We start from the raw sequence: 25214 nt of genomic DNA on the forward strand, positions 1-25214 counted from the left end.
AAAGAATAGAGAGGGATCAGCTGAATAAAATGTATTTAAAAAGATCAACATTACTGCCCTTAACCTAATTCAGTAGATGTCAGTCAATTCACCCAACTTATACCATTGATAGAATAATGAGAGGTTAGCTGAATAAATTACTGCTGTATCATAATTAAATAAAATTGCTTTTGCTTTCTATACTGTATATTAACATTATCTACAGTACTATATATTTGCAATTACTTTGTAAATGTATGTCACTCTATGAATTTAATTATTATAAAGTCAATAACTATAAGTAACAAGTACATTACATGTACTATGACAATTGTATATATTGTATGCATTATCATTAGGAGAGGAACTTGTAAGTTGTAAGAAGTTGTTTCCAATCCTTTTGTGTTATTTACACAATAAAATATGTTCAAATCAATCAAATCAAATAACTTTAATGTTCATACTATACCACAGTTATTAATGTTTTCTTCCAAAACTGGATCAGTGACCTCTACCTTGAATGAGGATAAAACACCTAAACAGTAAACAATATATCATAATATATATGTCACAAACATTAATGCATCGTTTGCTTTATAAGTTCAAATTAGACTGTTAACTACATGTAAACTTTGAATAACATATCAGCCTATCTATGGAAATCCTATCATTTTTTGTTATTTGAAAACTTTATTTAACAAGTTGATGGAATTGGAAAAAATAACAAATGATTTGTTTGCATATCTATTCCATTTTATCAGATCAAAACGCACGTGAAACATAAATTTTACATTAGGCCACAACATAGTATTCATTCAGGAAATGCTTAAAATGCTTAAAAATGAAATGTTACAACCATGCAATTTTCTAGTTTACAACAGTTTATAAATATAGGTCCACAGGGTATATTGATATAATTGTTGATTACTATAGACCCTTTCACGGTAACTGTGGTACTGCTCTTTTGCAGGGCAGATTGACATAGTCTGGTGAAATATGATGTAACGTCAATACGTCTGTTTCGAGATAGCCTCCCTTGACGTAGCTCTTCGCACGCGGAGGTAAATTTTGTTTCGAAGTAAACCAGAAGGTGGGACAGATTTGTTTATATTGACAACTATGCCGGTCTATCGTTGCTGCGTGCCAGAATGCACATCTTCAACAAGAAAACTACAAGATTTGGATAAATATCCACACATGAAAGATGTTACTTTTTATTCTTTGCCTAAAAAGTCAGACCAAAGGAGAAGAAACCAATGGATAAGGCTCATCAGACGGGAGAAGTCTTGGGTGCCAAACAAATATACAAGAAATCGTTCTTGCCATTTTGAGCCCAGCTCAAATACTCCGACATTTCCATACAACAATTTCAAGAAATCGTCTTATACTAGGAATAATAGGTATATCCGTTAATGAATAACTCATAATCATATAATATGGACTGTTGAATATTGGCAAACTAAATGAGCAGACGACAGTTCTTTCTTTTTAACTATAAAAATTTATGATTTATTTCAAGCTCAGTGTCTATCTATAGAATGTGATGAGTATCATGAGTATACATTCAGCTGTTTTCACGTCAAATGCTTAGGATTTTCTCTGCTTGTAAATGTAAAAATTGTTTAAAGCTGCTTGGTCCGATTTCAGATCAATTTTTATGCACGCTTTTAAACGATGGCTATGCTTAGTATATGTATAATAATAGACATTGCAGTAGTTTTACCCGTCAATTATGCCAAATTTCAATGAAGAAAAATACGTACAAAATTTGCTAACAAAACAAACGACATTAAAAGGTACCTCGTTATTTCGCCTCATGTTGAATTTCACCCCTGGGTATAGTTGTATTACGAATTTGAAATCGCCTTAAATAAAGGTCGAACTGATCAGACAAATTACAAATAAACATGTGTACGTTTTGTTCGCTAACATTTCTAAAGTCTGCTTTCTTTACAATCGATGCATAGCATGCGGGTTGAATAACCCCAATCATTCGGGGGACGAAACCAAGGGGTTTCCTTTCTAAATATTCCCGTGATGCATTTTGGTTTGTTTTTTCGTTTGCCCAAAGAGAAATTATTTTTATTTACTTTGAATATTACTAACTTTGAAAGGAGACTGATTCTGCTGGTGTAAATAGGAGAAAGTCCATAACTTTTTAAGATAAATGATTTGTATGAAAAAAAAATTGATACTGTAATTACAAGAAAATCGGACCAAGCAGCTTTAACACTATTATTTAATTCTTGATTGTTAAAGGAAGTGAACATGAAAAAATTATCAAGGGCTCAAATTTGTCTGTTTGATGTGTATAATGATATCTGAAAACCGTTTAGACAGAACTTTCCTCAGTAAGAAGATATGCCACTTAGAATAGCTAATTCTTGCAATCCATGAGCGCTGCCATATTGTTAAAATCATTACCTCCCTGCTGGGTTATCTCTAAGCATCTAAGAGAGGGCAGCACTGATGCTGACGCCAGTGAGACACATTGCATTTTTACACACGTTTAGTAATAGAGATAAAATGCCATCATCAAAATGTGAATTGAAACTTGCAATGGATGTAAAGCGTTGTGATTTTTAAACAGTGTTTATGGAGGAAGATTTTGGATCTCAGAATGATGCATTCCCACTAGCAGTTAATGTGACATGTAACTAGAATGGAATGTCCGTGGATCAGTGTTATTGTGACCTAGTTTTTCTTGCACTCGGGAATTTCTTGTTTATGAGTTTGAACATTATGTGTGCTACATAAATGAGCACACAAGGTGCATTGCTCAGGATCCTGACTTTTAAAAAGTGTCTTAGTCCCGTTATTCTTCTGACAGCATAAACAGAATCGGCGTACATATATCATCAAGATCTAAGATAAAAACAACTCAGAAAAATTTCCAGGGCATTTAAATAAAAAGTAACGGTAAGAAACCATGGCCACAAAGAAAATGAAATAACATTTTTATATTAATTTAAATTGAAATCTACAAACAGCATTTTATTTATGTAAACACTGACTGCCACATCTCCGTACAAACATCTGGAATGCGATGGTCTCATATTTCACAAATTAATTTATCTATTCATTTTTTGCACAAATCATACTAGTATATAGTTATCTGAGGTTCATTTATAGAAATGTACTAAATCCTTGTCTTCTCATGACAGAACACAACATTTTTCTTCACATCAAGGCATATTTTTTCTTGTAACTTTTATCAACTCTGTACATAAACATTGGCCTAGTTCCAACATGGACCCAGTCACCAGCAGCAATGTGGCTTATCTACGTCAGAGAACAGATGCATGCTGGGGAATAATGGATTACCTCCATAAACCTTTCACTGAGAGTGTTAAATTGATAAAATCTCTTGATAGAAATAAACAAAAAGGTAACAGACCTCATTTTTCAGTTTCATGAGGCTTTTAAAATTAATTAAGCAACAATTAATTTTTTCATGTTCACTTCCTTTAAGGTGGGTCGCGGGTTTACCCCATAAAAAATCTCATGAGAAAAGATACCCTGAAAATTTGTCAAATTGTTCTGTAGTATTTACAGTTCATTATATAGAATATTCATCAAATTGGTTTACGCTATTTATATGCAATACCGCCTTGAACTTGGTATTGTTGATGGGGCTGTTTTGACGCTTTTCTAATGATTACATAAGAAAATGAGCAATTTTTGAGATTGAGTTATTTTGAAAAAAGGCAAGTAACTTTTAAACAATTTAGACAAAGGACGAGTGCACTTATGGGCCCCGGTGAAAAGTGAAAAAATGAAGAATCAAATTAAGCATATTTTTTCCCCTAACATTATCTATTGATATCTATTCCATAAGAATTAACAAGTTTTAGCGCTGAAATTATTTTTTATGAAAACCACGAAGCTTTAAAACATAGTAGGGGTCAGCAGACATTCGTGATTTTGTATAGTAAATCGAGGACAGGCATTCATTTTAAAGTCTTTGTTTACTGTCAGCCTAACCGAGTACAAACTTGTGGAAAAGACAATATACGCATTATACATTTAGTAAACTCCTGTGAAAGTAAGAAGATTGTACTCGGTTAGGCTGGTACCTAAAAAATGAAAAACGTATGAAAATTTCAAGGTTTTTCCAATAGCAAGCGAAATCTATTACCTGCGTGACCCATGTTTGAACTCACGCATGGAATAAATTATTTCAAACAATCACGTGGTTTCTATCCAGGTAAACGTTTGTCAAATGTGCTCACTGTAAAACATTGACACGTTTTAGATCGCTTTCCTTCATCTTTGTATGGCAAGGAATGTTTGTTTGTCACTATGGTAATATGCAACTTCAAAGCTTCATTCGATTTTTTTTTCAGACGTAAAATAATGCATAAAGTATAATTCAGCAAACGCGCCAATCGATCTACCAACAGAGCAATGTTGATTTAAATGTCTCCTCCCTCTGATTTAAATAGACACAATTCAAGTATGGTAGGTTCGGTTCGATTTTTCCGGATTTAAATTAGTTATAGGCACTGAAAAAGTGCCCATTCTCTATAGCTTAAGTGCACTTGTTCTTTATCAACTGTTTCTGTGTGTAAAGAAAAAGTGATTTAAAATAAATTAATGTAAAAAAAAATATATGTGTTCTCGCTATCTTTATTTTTGATAATTTTAACGAAAATTGCCGTATTTTTCGTATTTGACGTCATGAGTACGACGTCATTTATTCTTAACCCGTTCCGCTTATTTAGTGATAAAACAATTACTTTAAAATCAAATTTAGACTTCTAAAGCTAAAACTAGTAGCTTACATTTCTGAAAAAACAATTTTGGAGAGTTTGAAAAGAATACAGAGATTTAAAAAAAAAGCATATCTTTACTATGAATTCGAAGTTATAAGGCCTCCTGTGTACCCCCGGTTAGCATTGGCCTGTAAAAAACAATAATTCTTAATTTTGCTTTTGTATTATAAAAACATTCCTTTGTTTTAAATTATAAATATTTGTTTAGTTTCTAATAAAGGTATTAAAAGCCCACTTTTGCCCTCTTATTCTAAATCAGAGAATGCAGAGCTTGATATTTTTTATATCTAAAATTTAGAGGAAGGGTGGTACAAATTTTTAAGTGGGTTCCCCATTTCCACTTTCTTTCGTCGAAATGTCATGTTAATGTTCATATATGCAAATAGTCTGAAATCTAGAAAACAGATGATATTCGTAAGATATGGACTTTTATTTTGGTTATCAAAATCTTCACAACTTATTTAGAAAATTTAATTTCCGGGCCCAGATTTGCTCACCCTTTTTTCGGTCAAAAAAGTTACGATATACTTGCTGATAATGCTTGTAAACTTTATTACCGACCCAAACTAATTTACAGACCCCTCTCTCTCTCTCTCTCTCTCTCTCTCTCTCTCTCTCTCTCTCTCTCTCTCTCTCTCTCTCTCTCTCAAACGTTTGAGACTACATGACAGTCATTACTTAGCTTTTATGTACAGTTTTACATAGACGATAGAGTTAAAAAGTAAAACTCCAATTCTTGATAATAATCTACATACATATGATGTATTGCTTCAAATCTGCATTTCTAACTTACGATTCTTAGTTGAAAACTAAACTTGATATGAATTACTACAACAGTATTTACGCTATAGACCTAAATCGAATTACTATATTATTACTAAGAGCATTTGACGTTAGAAAATGTGAAGCGGGAAACTTTGAGATGTCTCCGTTATGACGTCATAAACAAATATGCACAAAACAGCCTCTCTAGTTGTCTAAATTGAGTACAAAAGATGACGAAAGCAAACCCGCGACCAACCTTAAAGTCCTAGCTATCCCTTTTCTAAAATGAAATTCATATAACAGGAAAACAAACAACTCTATCAAGATGCCAGATGATATCAGTGGAGGAGGAAACTTCAACAGATAGCAATTATGACATACTTCTTCATCATTATGAAGAAGACAATATCCCAGGGCTACGTTGCTGAGGAATATGAAATCAACACCAGTCATGATAGATCGGGGGGTAATATTACTTATCAATCAAAAACATGCTTTCTAGCCTGTTATCATACATATTTCAACTGTTATTCAGTTTTTTAAATTGCAATAAAAATGAGAAGGAAAAAAAATCATATTTCTATATCTGACTTTTGATATATTTATTCAACTCTGAATTCAAGCTTTGAGTTTTTAAAGAATTAGAAAAAGTGTTGCCATTCATCAATTATATTAACCTGCTGTATTACTTTATTTATTCGCATTATAAAATTAATTTTTTTCAGGTGTGAAGCATGTGAAGAGAGTGGATGTGTTACAAATCCTCCCTTCCTCGATCATGTTTATCAATTATGTTGCTGGTACATCACAAGTTGGTCTACAAATATTCGAGTTACTATAGACCGGGCATATTTTCTATAGGTTTTGTCTATCGGTCTACCGTTAATTTCGCACACTGCCAATTCGAGTTCTCTTTCAATTTCATACACTCATTCTCATCACTTTGAATATAATTTTCATTGAAAATCTGATCTAAAGTGTAATTTCTAAAATTGTAGGGACATTTTATCTCACGTACTTCTGTTCCACATCACTTATACTGCAAAATTTCATCAGGTGAAGCACCTAGGAATGGTACATTAGGATTAACAATAAGACCTATGGTTTTTACTTTACCACTTTTGTGTTCTAAGACATACTTTTTTTCGTATAAATTTCTTGCCAAAACTTCTCTTTCCTTACCATAGACAATGGCAGGTGTTGAAATGATGTACAGTCATTACTCAATATTTGCTTTACAATATAGTTTTTTGGGTCATTTCCTTTATAGTTACAAACATTGTGCATGACAGAAGATGTAATTCTGCCACACCTGTATTCATACCAATGAACTGACTCAGACTGTTGGTCAGTAAGCCTGTTGATTTCAGTACAACCTTATTCATCACATCATGTTGATAGGTAGTCAAAAATTGATATATTTCCATTTGGATCAAAATTTGCAATCCATTGTGGAAGAGTTTTGGGTACATTTTGATCACTATTATTTAATATCAATGTTCATGTCAAGAATTTGAGTGTCAAACCCTTTCACTAAATCTAAAAGCATTTTATCAATATCAGGATTATTTTGATTAACAATGGTAGGGTTCAAATGGAAGAATTCAGGTTTGCTCAGTTGACTGTTCAATTTCATCCAGCATATTGAGTTTTGATTCTTTACGAGCAACATCCCAAATGCATTTCCTGTCTGTACATGTTTTAGTGTTCCTATCAATATGCCTCTCTGACCACAGTGACAAACTGAACAATAGGGCCACAACATGTTTACATCCACCATCATCTCTTAATAAAAAAAATACAATTAAATTATTATAAAATTGATATACATGTATCTCAATGATGCAAATATCCTAACTTACAGTACATTATCCTGATTTTTAAATTGTCATATGAGCTCAATGTTTTAAAAATGTTTCAGTATAAAAATGTTACATGTTTATCTATACTGACTGTTCAAAACTGGTTCCTTATAGCTTTTTAAAAATTTTAAAATTACCTCTAATGTACATTATATAAAAAGTGCCTGTTCGGGAGGGTAACAGTTGAAATTGACACCCCGAGAAAACCTTTGTCAACCGACGCAAAGCGGAGGTTGACAATGGTTTTCGAGGGGTGTCAATTTCAACTGTTATCCTCCCAAACAGGCACTATTTATTTTGTTATACTGAATGTCTTAATTTTTAAGAAAATTGTACTGCTTTCATATAGGAATAACGTGAAATCTACAGCGAACCGTACGCGCATAATTTTCGCGCATGTAACAATTTTTAATGTTACCCGTTGCTAAGTGCGTTGCTAACGCTGAGGGTAATAGAAAGGATTATGAACTGCGTCTTAACCAATCAGATTTCAGAATTTAACATGAAAGTATAACAAACATGTATGTAGCCTTCAGTGGTATTTTCAATTATTTTGCATTGCAATATTTACTTGCTACCATGGTTGTAGTGCATGTGTATTATGCAGTCATTAAATTGTCGCAATAATAAATTGGTATCATGATTCTGAACATAAAAGTTTACTTTCTTCTGTAGTATTTGTGGTCTGGTTATTATGATTGTGTGGAGAATTATTCATATTATTTTATAAAATTGAACACAAGTTGCCCAGTGCAATCACAGCCAGCAGATGTAAAACTACCATCAACACGATTTAGCAGGCACCAGGATCAGCTGATTGTGAGGTTTCTCTAATACAGAGTGATGTTACATAGTTGTAGTTGTGGGATAGCTCATGACACTTCACAGAGTGAATGTGAATAGACTGATAGAATCTATAACCGCGTTCGGACTTGTAATTTTGTAGACGTGCAGGAGACCACCCGGCGTTTGATAATAAATAAAACAAATAAATCGGCCTGACAAAAAACGGACATGTGTCTAAAATCATCAGTCCATTTATTGAGTTCTGGGGATGTTATAAACGGAAATTCAACTACCTTTCCATTAATAATTATACTTCTCTGGCGCAGAAATTCATTTGTGTCTTCCAGTGCTTTAAACACCGGTAATTTCAAATCTATCGCTTCCTTAGCCAATTCCCGAAGTTGATGGACACTATAGTCACTGACAGTCAATCCTCGTTCAATTAAAAACAATTTAAGTTGCGGTTTTAACATTAAATCTACGTTTAAAGACATAGCTTATTTCGGCTCGTTGCTATTGTTTACCTTGACGATGTGTCCCACCTCTGCTTCAACTCGTGTGTTGTTTGTGCTTCCTAAACAAGAGAGTTCCTATCACAAAACTGGCGTATTGCTTCTACTACATCATTTAATTATCTACCTACTAAATCTTCGGCAAAGTATATCAATTTGCTCTGCAAAAGAGCAGTACCGCAGTTATCGAGAAAGGGTCTGTTTGGAGAATTTATCTATTAATGCATTAAAAAACAAATATGTTTTCAGTACAACGGTTCATTTGTGCATATGCAAGTAATATTTTGTATTTTTTTTTTTTCATTTCTAGAATGTACTATGTCATTCGTCAGTTTGATAGTGATTTTCCTACCCATATTACCTCTCTCTTTCTCTCTCCATCTCTCTCTCTCAATCTCTCTCTCCTTCTCTCTCTCTCTCTCTCTCTCTCTCTCTCTCTCTCTCTCTCTCTCTCTCTCTCTCTTTCTCTCTCTCTCTCTCTTGTACGGCTGAATTCTATTAGTAGGGACAGGACAAATTTAAGATTCCCAATAGAAACGTGTGGGTCCCGGGTTTTATTACTGGTTAGATGTGTCTTCCATTAAATATTTGCTCTAGATCTTTCTCCCTTTTTAACAATGTCTGCCTGTAAAATATATTAGGGAAAAATCATTCATATAAACCTTGTTCAGAGGAAATTCGAGACACCCCGTTCCTTGGACAATCCGGCAGTGGCATAAAAAGAAATATACACCACATCGTACACTATAATGGAATTGTAACTCTGAACAATCCTATAACAATTCATTTCTTTCACGATTGTAAGCTATATGCCTAGCCACAGGGGCTTGTTAAGAAAAACATCGTTATAAAAGTGGGTACCTCGGAGGAAAAATAACAAGGGAGGACGCCATCTTGGATACCGCCTCGCTTCATCAGCTAATTTCTCATTTAAATTGTTAAACTAGACACATGCGCCGATTCGTATTCCTTCAAGAATGATTCTTCTTTAAGATCTCACCTCCAGTTTAATCCAATTTACGTCAATATCAACACATTTTATCTTTTTCTCGCGTAAACATCCGAAATCGACAACTCGCTGGTTTTTTTCCATAACCAATCGTATGACAAAGATCCCACGTGCCATACTTTCGCTTTTGCAGAAGCCAGGGAGTTGTCAATTTTTAATGTTTACGCGAGAAATCAACACGTTTGTCAATGTTGGTGTAAAAAAAGAACTAAAGCGAATGTTATTGCGTGGACCCTGAGGTCCACGCAGAAAATATATAAGCGAGGTTAAACCGGATGCTATGGGGAAAATTCAGTCTGCGCATGAGCTAGCCTGGTTCCTGTACGTAATGGGTAGCTCAGGGAACCAGGCTAGCACAGGTGTATCTGAATCGGGATCGGGATTCCATGACACATGCACATAATTATAAGTTCAAAGGCGCTGTCATTGTAAAGTTGTTGGTAAACATTACAGAAACAAAGTATTCCTTTTAAAGAAATGATCGGCATGTGATATAAACTGTCAGTATTATGAAGTAAGGTAATGTTATGCCGAAACTACAACATGCATCAAAAAGCATAATTTGCAATGTTTTGTTGTTTTCCGAATACACATAGCTTAACTTTATTTTTATAGAAGGCGATGCTAGAGTACTTCCCGATTAAAATTATTCAAGCATTTAAGTATGATTGAATAATTATGTATCTGTATATAATAGATGATTGAATAATTATTTCACTGTATAAAAGTTAAAATCTCTAGAAAAATGCATCAAATATGAAAATAATTTATACAAAGCTGTCATTGCATAGTTAACAAAGCAGTGCGAAGCGTAATGTGTGCGCAAATAGTAGAATTCGCCGAATGCCTGATACTATACATGCAATCTTCATTAATATAGATCATAATAACTTTAGAAGTATGAACCCTTTAAATTCTGAGATTAAAAGTCACAAATACATAATACAACGTACAAATTTAGGGGTTAAAAACAGGGGGCTAGAGTCGGTGGAATATGTAATAATTTTAAAGCTTTCTCGTTTTCGTTGGAAACACATGCAAATGGTCCACGTATTGCCGTCCTTTTTTTAAAGGACAGCATCTTGTATTTCAGAGATAAATCATTTACGAAAGAATACGAATGGGCGCATATGTCTAGGTTAACAATTTAAATGAGAAATTAGCTGATGAAGTGAGGCGGTATTCAAAATGGCGCCCCCCCCCCTTGTTATTTTTCCTCTGAGGCACCCACTTTTTAACGATGTTTTTTTTTTCCTACACAAGTCCCTGTGGCCTAGCCATCCTGACCCTCCCAAACCGAAAGTAGATTTTACAGGAAAGAGTAAAATATATTATTTATCTACATTCTCTCGATTTCTGAGTCCCCGTAGTTAGTGGTGTCATTATAGAGTGGTTTCATTTTATAAGTTTGTATATTAAGTGTGCACACTGCTAATAAATTGATACGTGTATTGGCTAAATAGTCAACTGCTTAGTTATGTAGCCCGGTAACGATAATTCCACAAATTCCGTGGCCAAAATAAAGCAATCATTTTAAATGAAGTATACTGATATGTAGATAAAAAAACCTCACAGAAAAACATGTAGAAACACAGTAAAACACAGAAAACGCTCATGAATCAGACGATCTGCGACGACAATCTACATCACGTGACTCCAATAATGCGAGTATGACTAATGACGCGAAACATTAGAAGCCCGAAAAAACACTGTTCATGTATTTGTGTGCTTTGTATTAAGGTTTTGTCAAACATGAAAATCATGTAAATGAGATGTTGAGGTTTTATAACTGAAAGACCCTGCACTGGAATGTAAAACTGTTAATATCATTTGAATAAACCCTCATTTTGCTACGTGTGTTGTTACTAATGCATGACTTGTCGTTAGATACAGATAATAAACACATTTGTGAAGAATTTTAACAAGAAATTTAGAAAAAATAAAGAAGTTTTCCTGTCGTTAAATATATATTTATGTATCTGTCATTATTTACGGTAGATCTTATATGAGAGCAAGTAGGGTTTCTTTTTAGTGCAAACGGTCTCATGTGAAAGATATAGTAAAAAATAAACCACCAACCCTTCAGAATTAACCGCCATTTTTAACCAAAAATAAACTTCGGCTATGACTAACTTTATGGATGATCAACAAAATGCTGATTGTAAAATTGCCCATATCGAGGTTCTCTAAGGCTTTTAAAACGTGCATGTAATAATGATCATGTAATGTAAGCTTTACATAGCTGAAATTTTCACTTCAAACTTACAACGTGTTCTTCTCGTCTCGCATGTTTTTCAAAAGTGAAAGTAGATGAAATTCATCCGCTGATAAAATCAAAGCCTGCTGTGCGTACACACATGTTATTTTCGTTTAAAATGCATATTATAAATTTAACATTCTTATTTAAACCATGTACAGTCTGTTTTAAGAATTAATTTTGCTGTACGAAAAAATACGAAAATAACTTTTTCTAGAGAAAAGACTTCCGGTTAAAGAAAAAGTGGTTGATCTTTCATCACATGGATGTAAACTTTGCAGATTTCGAGACTTAGAGCGACTGCAAAAGGTATTTGCTTTTTTCATTGTTGCATATTTTGAAAATGGAACTTTAAGCACGTTTTTTTCAGAAATCAGAAATAAATTAATACCAAGAATCGTACACATTTCATCTGATCCCCACATGCTCTCTCTTGGCTAAGGACCGTGTTTTGGGCCACAACATTTTGCTCATTAAAGCTAGTAAATTTTATTTTTTTTAACAGTTAGCTATATATATGGGTATGAAATGTGTGCACATACAACTGTCATGTAAAATGAAATTTATTTCATTAACAAAATTACAAAAGTAAATATATGGAATACCGGAAGGGAAAAGTGTAGTCTACTGTACACTTGTTACATGTATAAGCATGGGTAGCAAAAAGAAAACCTCGCGTGTGTTTGGTAAAGGAAAAGGTGTACACCAAAAGCGTAGAAAAGAGAAACACCATGGAAGACCACATTACATCTTAAAGAGAAGCCGACCAAGTGGCAAGCATATTAAAATCAAGAAGCTGTGGAAAAAACATTCTATTGGTACTGGTAGAAAAGTGTCATATATTTCTACTATATTAAATGACAATCACTCTATTAGACTTTCCATTAAGAAAGTGAAACAGGTGTGTCCAGAAGGATACAGAATAATTAATCTTACTACTTTACAAAGCCATGTAAATGAAGTGACTTTGCATGCATGCCAATGTGTTGATGCCATTGCCCTTGCATCCACTGGAAAAGCACCGATAACTGCATTGACAGAGACAAGAAACCTTGGTTTAGCCAGTGTATTTGCTGTTCAGTGCAATGGGTGTAAAAAACATTTTAAATTTGAAACAAGTCCTCGCATTCCAGGATCACGGAGGTATACACAGGCTTTGATTATATTCAAAAAAGATTTATTTTACAATTTTATTTATAAATTTGTAAATATCTCTCATTATTATGATTATTTATTTTTGGATTGTGTAAAAATGAAAATCAAAACATGAGTTTAGGCCCTGAGAAACAATAGATGCTCAATGACATGCATTCATTAGCTACCAGTATTTATAAAGGGTCTTTAATAAGAAAATGTTTAATTAAACAAGGTCCAAAATCAATTGGTCTCATATCATGCAGAATAAGTTCTTTACCATGTTTCACTTCAAAATTAAATGCTCATTAAAATATTCATGCTCAATGAGAATGGCAATAAGCCACCACTCATAGGATGCTGTCTCTGTGAATTTGTAAAAGGAATGATTTTCTACTCTTTAGCAGAACAAAATGTTTTGAAACATGATCAATGTGTCATATATATATATATATATATATATATATATATATATATATATATATATATATATATATATATATATATATATATAGCACATTAATTTTATTTTTGTTTTTTGAGTTTCGGACGGCCAATTTAGAAATGCATTTGACTCTAAAACTTTGAACATGTTCAATTTTATTCTTTACTATTATAATCTACATTTGAAAATGATCAACTATTCTAAGTAATAGTGATTTTAAAATATATGAGTTTCTAAGTGTGTAAAAAAAAATCATTTTCATTAAAACAATCCAATATTAGATTTCTATTAGGCAACTCATAATTGTTAGGGGTTGTCTTTATCAACAATAACTTTTAATGATTTAATTGCATTAGGTAAAATAAGTATTTCTTTTAACATCATGCACCTGCTATCTCTGCTGTCCGATTTTGTTGAAATTGTAAACTTTTCACAAAACATGATAGTGTAAGCTCAGAATATTGAAAAAGTGAAAGAAAGAGGTACAAATCACAAAGTATATATGACTGAATTTTCAATGAGGGTTTTTTCATTAGATTTTGATTACAATAGTATTTCAAATAAACTGAATTTCAATCACTATTTGAAAACATAGTCAGGTTTAGTGAATTATATGATAATGTATTTGATCATGTTGAAATTTGAATTAATATTGTTTGTTAAATTTACTTTCTAGGAAGTTATGAATATCTTATGAATAATCTAAAAAAAGAAGATATACACCCATCCTTTATTATATTAATGTCCCATACATGTACCAATAATGATAATAGATATTGCTTACTCTTAATAAAAATGATATATAATTTAGGTCTGCTGTAACACAGCACAGTTTTTGCTATATATATCACCTCTACATGAATATCTGTTATTGATCTTTTTACATTGGTACTGTAGTAAAGGGGATAAGATTTGTTCAAATGGAGGACAATATTTCTTTCAAAGAGATATATAGATGATTTTGAATTGATAGAGGTTGCCTTAAAATGTTCCTGATAGTTGTATGTCAAAAGACATGTACTTTATAAACAACACCACACTGTAGTGTAAGAACTAAGGTTTGTTCAATTCATGAATCTATTCCTATTAAAAGGGGTGATTTAGAAAAGCTAAACAATAATTTACAAATAGCATTTCTAAAAGTCTATGTGCAAATGCAATAAAATGTTTTGTGATATTAATTCCCTCTGATTTTATATAAGATCAACTGTTGTCAAAGGTCATTTAGTCATAAACTTCAAAAATATTTCCATATATGATATTGTTACAAATGCTTATAAACTAATATTTTAATTTTTTAGAGATAAATTATCACAGTATTAAGGAGCATGTTTATGATTAGAGTTTTTGAAAACCAAGTGTTGATTATAAAATAAAAAATAATATTGTTTGGTTCATAAACATTAAACCAAGGAGTAGACACAGCACTAAGGATTCTCTATTTAATTAAGTCTCCCAAACGAAGTTTGGAGACTTATAGTTTTTGTACGGTTCTTCTTCTTATTATTCTTCTTCTTTGCTGCCCTGAATTTATCTGTTGCATTTCTCAGAGATGTCTGAACAGAATTATACAAAACTCTAGGATACATTAGGCCTGCATATCTAGTTGTGCACCCTGGTTTGATTTTTCTCATTTGGGGTTGGCCAACCACTTTTATGGGGGGTCAAAAGGGTGTGGGGTGTAACACTGAACCTTATGGGGGAAATCGTAGACTCTATTGTAAATGGTAATAACTTGAAAATGGACAAAGATGATTATATACGGTTTTCATAATCACATATTGACTGTTACAGGCAATATATAGGGTTTATTAGATCTGACCCCTGGGGTCATCCCAACCCCCAGGATATTGGAAATGACCATATATCTCAGAAACTGTTAGTATCCTGATCCCTAAACCATATATATATTCTTGTTCCATGTGTTAGGGGCATCAAATGGTATGTAGGTCATGGGCCCTGGGGGTGGTCCTGACCCCCCTCAAACAAGAAGTGCCCGAATATCTTGAAAACGGTTAAGATCCAAACCCTTTAACCATAATTATTCTTGTTCCATGGGTCTTGTTGGTTCACCTAATGTATAGTAAAGGACCCCTGGGGAACATCATGTAACTTCGAAAATAAAAGTAATCAAGTTCTATATCTTTTTGTCTGTAAAGTTTGACCCATGTGGGTCATCCTTACTCCCAATGATGGCCTCGTTCCTTTGGGAGACTGTATAATCGCCCCGATTATAATTACATCTTGTTACATCTTGTGTTAAAAATGTGATCCCGAATTAATACTTTGGCCGCAAGAGGGCTTTAAAGTTTAACAAAAAAATAAATAGGGAAAATGTTTTAAAAAATTAAATAGAATGTTACAAAAAACTGTTGTTTAGTAAGCAATGTGGCCCGTAGGCCATTTGTTTTATTTAATTATTCTCTTCTTGTGCCTTGCAAACTCCTATAAATTATGATTTTAGATTTGACATAAATGTACGTGCAGTGTGGGGAAGCATGACAACGGGAAATGGGCCATCCCACCTAAATGAAATTCTTGGTACTATGAACTCCCCAGGCCTGTCTTCTACATCGTTTACAGCTATAGAGAAGGAGGTTGGAGAATGGTGGCTTTCTGCTCTTGAGAGTAACATATTGGAAGCAGGGGCAGAAGAGAGAGCTTTGGCAGTAGAAAGGGGTGATTACCATCATGAGGTTCCTGCAATAACTGTTATTACAGATGGTGGATGGTCAAAACGCACACACAAACACAGCTATAATGCTCTTGGAGGTGTAGCCATTATCATTGGTAAAGAGACAGGAAAACTGCTGCATATAGGGGTTAGAAATAAATACTGTTATGTGTGCCAAACAGCCAAGAATAAGATGGTAGAACCACAAGAACACGATTGTTTCAAGAACTGGGATTCAGATAGTCAATCCATGGAAAGTGACATTATTGTGGAAGGGTTTAAAGAAGCAGAGACTAAACATGGTTTACGGTACATGCGTATAGTTGGTGATGGGGACTCGTCTGTATATGCCAAAATTAGAGAGGAAGTACCCGAGTGGGGCAGGGATGTTCAGAAAGAAGAGTGTGCAAATCATGTTTGTAAGTGTTACAGATCCAACCTTGAGAAGCTCGTAATGAATAACCCCCTTTACAAAGGAAGGCATAATCTTACAAAAAAAGTTAGAGTACAGCTAGTTTCTGCAGTAAGATGTGCAATACGTGTCAGAGCAAAACAGAGGGAGAACAAAGAACTTACCACATCAGCTGCAGTTGCTCACCTTAAACATGATATTCTGAATTCTGTACATCATGTTTTTGGTAACCATTCAAATTGTTCAGACTTTTGTAAGGTGTCAACTTCAACCTCAACTGCTGATAATTTACAAATTCAAATCGAACAAAATGAAGGTATTGCTGATGATGGCGCAAACTTTGAGAATATCTTTGAAGAGCAGATTACATTCTGGGAAGAAGGTGCAAGTGCAGAAGAGTTAGAGAAGTCTCGTTATTGTAGCTTTGACTTTCATGATGTTGAAAAATTTATCATTCAGGATGTTTCCATTCTTTTAATGAAAATAGCAGAGAAGGCTGGATGTCTGATTGGCAACACCACAACAAACATTGCAGAGTCTTGGATGCACATAAGGTGCAAGTTTGATGGTGGAAAGATTCACAATCTATGCAACAGAGGGTCATGGCATGCTCGGTGTTATGGTGGTGCTTTGCGTATGAACTATGGACCACAGTGGTCTCCAAATGTTTGGAAAGAATCCACAGCTACACATGCAGGATCTTTTTTTACTAAAGTTTTCCAAAGACAGGAAGTGAAGCTGGCCCAAAGTAAGAAACATCAAATGAAGCCGCAAACAAAGAAAAACAGATTTATGAAGAAATTAAGGAATCTAAAGCAAAGTACAACCACAAAAGCTAAAAGAGCATATGGAGAGGATGCCACTGAGGTTACTGAAGATATATCGGCATTAGACTTAGAAGCAAAAAAGCAAGAATTCCTTAACAAACATGTATGCGTCTCATCAACCCAGATAGCAAAGATCCAGAGTTCCACTTCCAAACAATCTTCATCAGGTCTGTGGCATTCTGAGAGAAGAGTACGATTAACTGCCTCTAATTTTGGAAAAGTTTATCGGCGTAGACCATCTATACCAGTTAAAAACTTGGTGAAATCTCTTCTGTATTCTAATTTTAAAGGAAATAGACATACTAGAAATGGACTTCTACAGGAAAGATCTACTATAGAGGAATACAAACTCAGAAAAGCTGAAGAGAATGAGAATGTGATAGTGAAGGACTCAGGATTGGTAATTGATCATAACAACAACTTCCTAGCAGCAAGTCCTGATGGTTTTGTGTATACCTCTGATGGAAAGAAGGGCCTTATAGAGATAAAGAACCTCGTTCATAATAAGCCTTTAAATCTTTTTGAAGCTGCAGACAAAATAAGGTCATTTTGTTTGCAGTATAGAAATGGAAAATTATCCTTAAAGGAGAATCACGATTATTACTATCAATGTCAAGGGCTTATGAACATTTGTGGAACAGAGTGGATAGACTTTGTGGTTCGCACTCTGAATCCCTACCATCTTTTTATGGAGAGAATATACAGGAATGAGGATCTTTGGAACATAATGCTGCCAAAGCTCAAAGTTTTTTATTACACATCATTGTTACCTGAATTAGCTTCTCCTCGGGAAGGGAAAAGTCCAGGCATAAGGGAACCTGGGGTTTGGGTATGTATGCGATTTATCCCTTTGTGCACACATTTCTAACCCAAGAGTGTGTATGCGGTTTATCCCTTTGTGCACACATTTCTAACCCAAGAGTGTGTATGTGGTTTATCCCTTTGTGCACACATTTCTAACCCAAGAGTGTGTATGTGGTTTATCCCTTTATGCACACATTTTTAACCCAAGAGTGATAATAGGAATTATTATAATGAAGAACAACATTAACTATCACCAAATTATAAGTGTGACAATGAAATTAGAGCATTGCGTTAATTTTGTGCTGTGTTTTTTTTTTCAGTGCAAATCTAAGTACATATATAAAATGCCTTTCTAATACTGTCATTTACTTGTAATTGGTGTTCTTTTCAAGGTGTTTTTTTCTCTAGTCTTTTATAATTACATTATGAAACATAACCATGCATGTTGTAACTTTAATGAAGTTTCATATCTATCGTAATTCATTGATTTTGACATCATTCTTTTACAATATATATTATATATATATTTCAGTATTCACCCCCCAATACAAGGGTGGCTGTTAGAAAAACACGAGGTGGTAGGATGCTGACAGATCCTTTATCAAGGAAAAGCAGAAATAAAAGGTACTGTTTAAGAATTAGCTAATAATTTGTAAGGATTCTCCTCTTTATTGTAAACTATATACATATGTACCAGAAAGTTTATAATGGTAATAGATCTTTTGGGCTTCCATACTTTTTCTTCAAAAAGTAGTTCCACTTTCACAATTTCATTTCATATACCAATGACACTCACTTCATATTTTCATAGTTTTTCTCCTTTATCTAATTTGTATGTTGTTATATCACTCAATAGACTATAGTTTCAGAGTTTTTAAACCATTTTTTCTTTATTTGAAGAAAAAAGAAAGACTAAGAATGGAAGAGGATTTTTTTCATGACTTTAATTATTAAAGGTCAGTAGTTTCTTAAAGAAAGTTTGTATGATACTGGTATCATAAAATCTGAATTCTGCAACTCATTACAAAGATTTTGATGTGCAGATGATGTATGACTCTTAAAATAGTCAACCAATTTAAGATATTACTTATTCTTCCAAATTTGACTTTGACGAAACCTTAAGTTAAATATAAAGAGTTAACAAATATTAAGATTAAAAATAAAATCTCAGACACAAATCCGGAATTTAAAAACGTTTTACTACTGTTGCGCTAGCCTCTCCAATATAAAAATCCAAGAACTGAAAAGCGCTAATGTTAGAAATATATCGAATTTGTAGAAGAAACATATTTGAATCAGGATCTGTTCGTAAAAACGCACTTATTAAAAATCTGAAATTAAAAAGAATTCGGATAGGCCTTAGTTATTTAATACATAATTTTTAAAATGATAAATGCATGCTTGCGTGTTAAACACTGGATGAAATATCTGGTTTCAGCGCTGCAGAAACCCTTTGGAAACTCTGCGGAAACTTAAGGTTACTTTAAGTTTCCGACAGGTTTCAGCACGGAAACTTCAAGTTTCATTAAGTTTCCGCAGTGCTGAAACTTAGGCTGTCCATGAATCCAAATGGTTTCCGCAACGGAAACTTACTGAAACTTGACGTTTCTGCATAGTTTCAATCTCCATATACGTTTGGGATACATATTGTTTACAAATGGTTTCCGCGACGGAAACTTACTGAAACTTGAAGTTTCTGCATAGTTTCAACCTCCATATACAATTGGGATACATATTGTTTACTAAGGGTTTCTGCAACTGAAACTTACTGAAACTTTTTATATTTTTGCTTTCACAAAAGCTAAGCAAGGTTTCTACTTTATGTAAAAACAAAACAATTTCAAACAGTTCCAAATTTATTTTGTTCAAAAATCTGAAATTGTTTCCAATAATAAATAAAATACAGCCAAGATACAATAATGGAGAAATTCAATGGCAATTCCCTTATTAGGGACTTTTATCTAAAAATTATAAAATTGCACAAGAAAAAAAACTCCCATAGAAATCTTTACATTTGTATTTTTTTTCATCTCGATTAAATGCCTATCAAATCTCCCTTTAAAAATGCAACAAAGATCTTACTTTTTTAAAAATATGAATGCAATTTACAAAATAACTGCACGTACATGAATAAACAAAGAAAACTTCACTGTTACATGAACATGATACACTTGTCTCAATTTGTTTTGAACTACAATGAATATGTACACCATAAAATATTTTTGAAAAGTCTTAAGTATCCATCTTTTAAAAAAAAACAAAAAAATACACTACAAGATAGTAGTTGACTATAGAGGTATGACCCAGATTTGATTTGAATATGTCAATAAATTCCAAAATGAGGTCAAAGTGACCAACTTACAAGTTGGGATAAACCTTTTCTTTGTTAGTAATATAACCTTATGTTTTACAAAAGAACAGGATTTGATATCATTTTTTTGATAATCCATTAAGTCCAAAGTGAACTTTTCATTTCCACCCATGATGTACCAACTGATCAGATTTTAATATCATAAGCCTGTCAGTATTTAATAGATGACCCAGAGGGAGATATGAAAAGCTTGTTGGCCAATAAAAAGCTAACAATGGAGCAGTCTGTCAAATCATGTGCAAAAATATGATGTACACATTTAATTAATTATGCTGATTGCAACACACTTCATTCCTGATGAATATTCTTCTTTACACACGGTTTACCTTCCTACATTTCACTACTTTACCTACATTATTTTTTTTAAATTCAAGACATGAAGTAAAATATACATTGTTTATATATGACAAGTATTACTACATGTACATGTACTTGCTTTTTGTAGCATGAATGTATAAAATACAAAGTATCACACAGATCATTCACCTTACAATTCTCATCAATACCAGCATTTTACTTATGATATAAAAGCTAATTCCAATATTAGTTACATAACACAGATTAAAATAAAACCCACATGGAAACAACTTTCCATCCAAGTAATTTTGTTATATAAAAATTGTAATACATGGGGTATTGGTTGACTTTATATATTTTCATATACAACATAATTGAATATTTTTTGGTGTATTTTATCATTTCTATGACCCATGCATTCATCTCCTAATGCAGTGTTTTTACATTTAAGATTGGTTTCTTAATTTTTCATATATTGCTTCAAATAAAAACTAAGTTCAATAAATGTTTAAACAAAGAAAATGGAAAAAAAAGTAGTTAACACTTATCAACTTGGAGGTGTGAGTATATGTTACATGGAGTCTAATATTTTATGCAATATTTGCAAATATAACAAATTATTTAAGAAAATGAAAGTTAATATCTAATCAATCATTTAATAAGTCAAAACCATGTGATTTTCTAAGATTCTAGCTTACAGACAGACATTGTAATATACTGGTATTTGATCATATAAAAAAGTACTTTTATAGTTTATAGGTTTTTTGAAATGAGAATACTTTACAGTTAAAAAGTCTTGTTCTGCAGAGGTTTAGTCGGGTCGTAGAGATGTGTCCATTCGAATCAATAAGGAGTGTCCTTGGCTGTTGTTGATGTAACCCGAGTCGTGGTTTATGGAAATAGGCCTTTTTGGGGGAATTTCGAGCATTGTCCAGACCGGTGAAGCACTCATATGATCACATCATGGTTACAGCAGACTTAGTAGTTCTGGACAGTGGTAGCATTAAAATTCTTCTTCTTGCGATGAACTTGTTCCTTTCACTGGGCTGTACTTTATGTCTGTTCTATTTATCTTAAACAAGAATAATAAAGTTGCATTTAGATTTTTAAACAATAAACATTTAGCCTAACATGTAATAAAAGCATTCTGAATAAAATTCTGAATACAGAAGCTACTATGCAGTTGCCAGTTGCTGTTTAAACTATGTCATATAATGGCTACAGTAGTATCTGGTCTTAAATGTTTCATTTTATGTTTGAAGCTATGTTATTTTCATTTTGATTCAATTATTGTTTGTTGAACAATGGAAAAACTTATCAACAATAAGTGTGTTTCACCCCCCCCCCCCCCCCCATCAACCTCCTTTTCAAGAACTTAGACCTGGATTTCCTAAAAATTACTACAGTAAATTATAAACATCCAACACATGTATAAGTTAATGGTGAAAATAATCAATTTCAAAGCAATACCTTGCGTTCACATCGTCCAGCTGGTCCAAATTTCACCCGAATCACCGAACAGAGGAGCAACTAATCACCGGAAACATTGACTTTGTATGCTGTTAATGCTGAAAAAGAAAAACGTGAAAGATTTCATTTTCCGGATTTAATTAATAAATTTTTTTCGTTACATTTAGAGTTTGTAAATTGTATAATGTGCGAAAGATTCATTGTTCGTCTTGTTTACCAACCAAGCATTCATATATATTAGGGACGTTTATATAATTATATATGTGTATACCCTGGATAATCTTGATTATCATGCATATAAAGTTGGTTAATGGCTAACTTGGTCAAAACGTATATTTAAAAGAGATACGGTAATAAAATTTAAAACGCCGAACCAAGTTTGAAAAAATGACGCCATCTTGATTTGATGGCGCGAGATCTCGTTTACAAATGAGAGATAAATTAGAGCCTTGAAAATGTTATTGGGAGTATCTATATTGTGAATTAGGTTACCTTGACATGAGTTCTTCCTTCTTGCATTATCTCCTTGTTGTAGAGACTATTAATGCTTCTCAATTCTCCATTTTACAACAGCACCTTCTTGTCCATTTTAACCTTCGCTCGGAATCATAAAGTGCGCCAATACTGACCAATCAGAACCCCCTAAATCTTGGAAAAGTGCATCTTGGGATAGTTTAAAATAAATAATGTTTAATCAAAATTATCATTTTTTACCGAATAGTATACTTTTTACATGTATATTTATTTTAAATAAGAACTGTCGGAGTCAGTATTTCCTGGTTAAACACGACAAAGTATTGGCGTGTGTGTTGTTACAATTGTATTTGTAACACGTGATTAACCAAAAAAAATGGCCGACCGTTTGTTTACAAATGTCTAATGAAATTAAACAAGTTTTAATGAGACATATGTATCAGATTTTGTCTTTAACTATATTTTATTTACATGTACTGATGATTTTGCCAAACTAAATATGATAGAGCCATATATAGTTTACTGACAAGTTAGTCTTGACTTGTCCAATTTTCACCGCGATTCTAAGCACGGTCATATTCTTATTCAAAATATAGAGGTGTGAAAATATTATGTTCATTACAGAGCAGGTTCTGCATGAACACACAGAAATCACAAATATAATTAGATGCCGATCAATTAACGGGGTCCGGTTAACAGCGTTCACCCGTACGGTGAATTTACAACTACGATGAATTGATGGCAATTATTTTACAGTTACACATGTGCACTGATTGGTCATACGATGAACAGTACGTTAAGAATACTTATGAAATTAAAATACAAACGCGTTAAACAAGCCGGGAAGTAAGACGTTCACGTCGGGCTGATATATAAACAAAATATAATTTTAATTATTTCGTATACTTTCTACATCAAATGTATACGAATGTATAATCAAATTTTAAAAATGGGATTAAAATCACGTGCACCACATGGCTAGTGCTGGATTTTAAACTGATTTTGTAATATAACGTATAACTTCAGTAAAATTATAAATAATGCTTATTATATCTTATAACAGAAACATGTGCATGTTTCATAAACATGTATCAATATCTGTGTTTACAGTACAGAAAGTAAATACAAAGTATAGAAATGCACGAATCACATAGGCGTCGAACCGGGGGGGGGGGGAGGGGGGGCTAAGTGCAAAGTTGGACTTAACAAATAGGCACATAGCCCCCCCCCCCCACTTTTTCTCGCCGGAAATGTAATTGTTCCTAAATTTACCTTGAAAGATTGAGAAGTTGGAGTAATAGCCATACTAGCCCCCCCCCCCCCCCCCCCCCCCCCCCCGACACGGATTAGGAATTTCATGATTTTGGGGAAAAACATTAATTTGGGTAGGGAAATATATTTTCGGAAGTATATAGTATAGGTATACTCCCCCCCCCCCCCCCCACCACCACGGATAAGGATTTTCATGATGATTTTGGGAATTAGGTTTTTTTTTAGGGTTTTTCCTCAATAATTCTGAGGATTAGTCTAGCCCCCCCCCCCCTCCACTTTCAATTTGCTTCCGACGCCAGTGAATCATGATACAGTCATACATGTAGTAAAGTCTGAAATGCATGTAAATAATTAAACAATTATTATATTAGACTCAACCTCCAAGTGGGTTTTACTTGTTATTATCAACTGTAGAATTTGTAAAAAAAAAAAAATTCCTGTGTACATCTGTTGGCGTGGTATTAAAAAAGAAATGAATTAGCTCTAAACTTCAGGTTGTACGAATATTTGGTACGATTTGTAAAAATTTACAACGACTTTACCTTAATTTGTTTGCTTAATTAGTTACTGTACCTCAAGGTTCATTCAAATGATAACTAAATGATTTAAGAAGGAGTCTTACAAAATAGGTATATTAATTTATTGAGTGTATTAAGTAAAATACTTCTTCATACACTGTTTGCGATATACAACTAGCTAGATTTTTTTTACTAAATAATTATAATTCACTTATCAGTTTAACTAACTCAGGTACACACAAATTGAATAAAAATTCCCGCCGGGCTCCAGTTATAAACTCACGCTTCGTACTGTGTATATGTTATGTAACAGTCTTTTGTTCACTCCTGACAGAAAAAACCTTGCAATCCACACAGAATATACAGGAAAATCACAGAGGAGGTCACCTGGACAAAGAATGTATACACATGTATACACGTGCCCGAGTACCTAAGATTAATGATTTCATCATATGCATTAAACAAGATCAGACATCAGTTTTTCTTTTCAAATTCAATTAATTACTTAGTAAGGTTCTTAATCGCCTTATTTGCCACATTTGAAGATAGTTACATGTATACATATAGTTTC

The 25214-nt window shown here is 33.3% G+C and overlaps 2 protein-coding genes and 1 long non-coding RNA gene across 3 annotated transcripts in view; 1 reads left to right on the forward strand and 2 right to left on the reverse strand.

Moving 5' to 3' along the window:
- The window catches only part of LOC105347843 (uncharacterized), a 239174-nt gene that overhangs the window by 161974 nt on the left and 51986 nt on the right, over nt 1-25214 (reverse strand). The window lies entirely within an intron of this gene.
- LOC136272025 (uncharacterized) lies at nt 12005-18249 on the forward strand. The gene is made up of 3 exons (XM_066072697.1): nt 12005-12254; nt 15989-18095; nt 18217-18249. The coding sequence occupies exons 2-3, from the start codon at nt 16023-16025 to the stop codon at nt 18247-18249; spliced, it is 2106 nt and encodes a 701-aa protein (XP_065928769.1). The 5' UTR covers nt 12005-12254; nt 15989-16022.
- On the reverse strand, nt 20736-24020 carry LOC136272216 (uncharacterized). The gene is made up of 3 exons (XR_010710179.1): nt 22872-24020; nt 22380-22477; nt 20736-21981 (listed from the first exon to the last, which is right to left on the reverse strand). It is a non-coding gene; the product is annotated as an uncharacterized lncRNA (long non-coding RNA).

The sequence above is a fragment of the Magallana gigas genome, chromosome 10, assembly GCF_963853765.1.
Source record: "Magallana gigas chromosome 10, xbMagGiga1.1, whole genome shotgun sequence".
Lineage (NCBI taxonomy): Eukaryota > Metazoa > Mollusca > Bivalvia > Ostreida > Ostreidae > Magallana > Magallana gigas.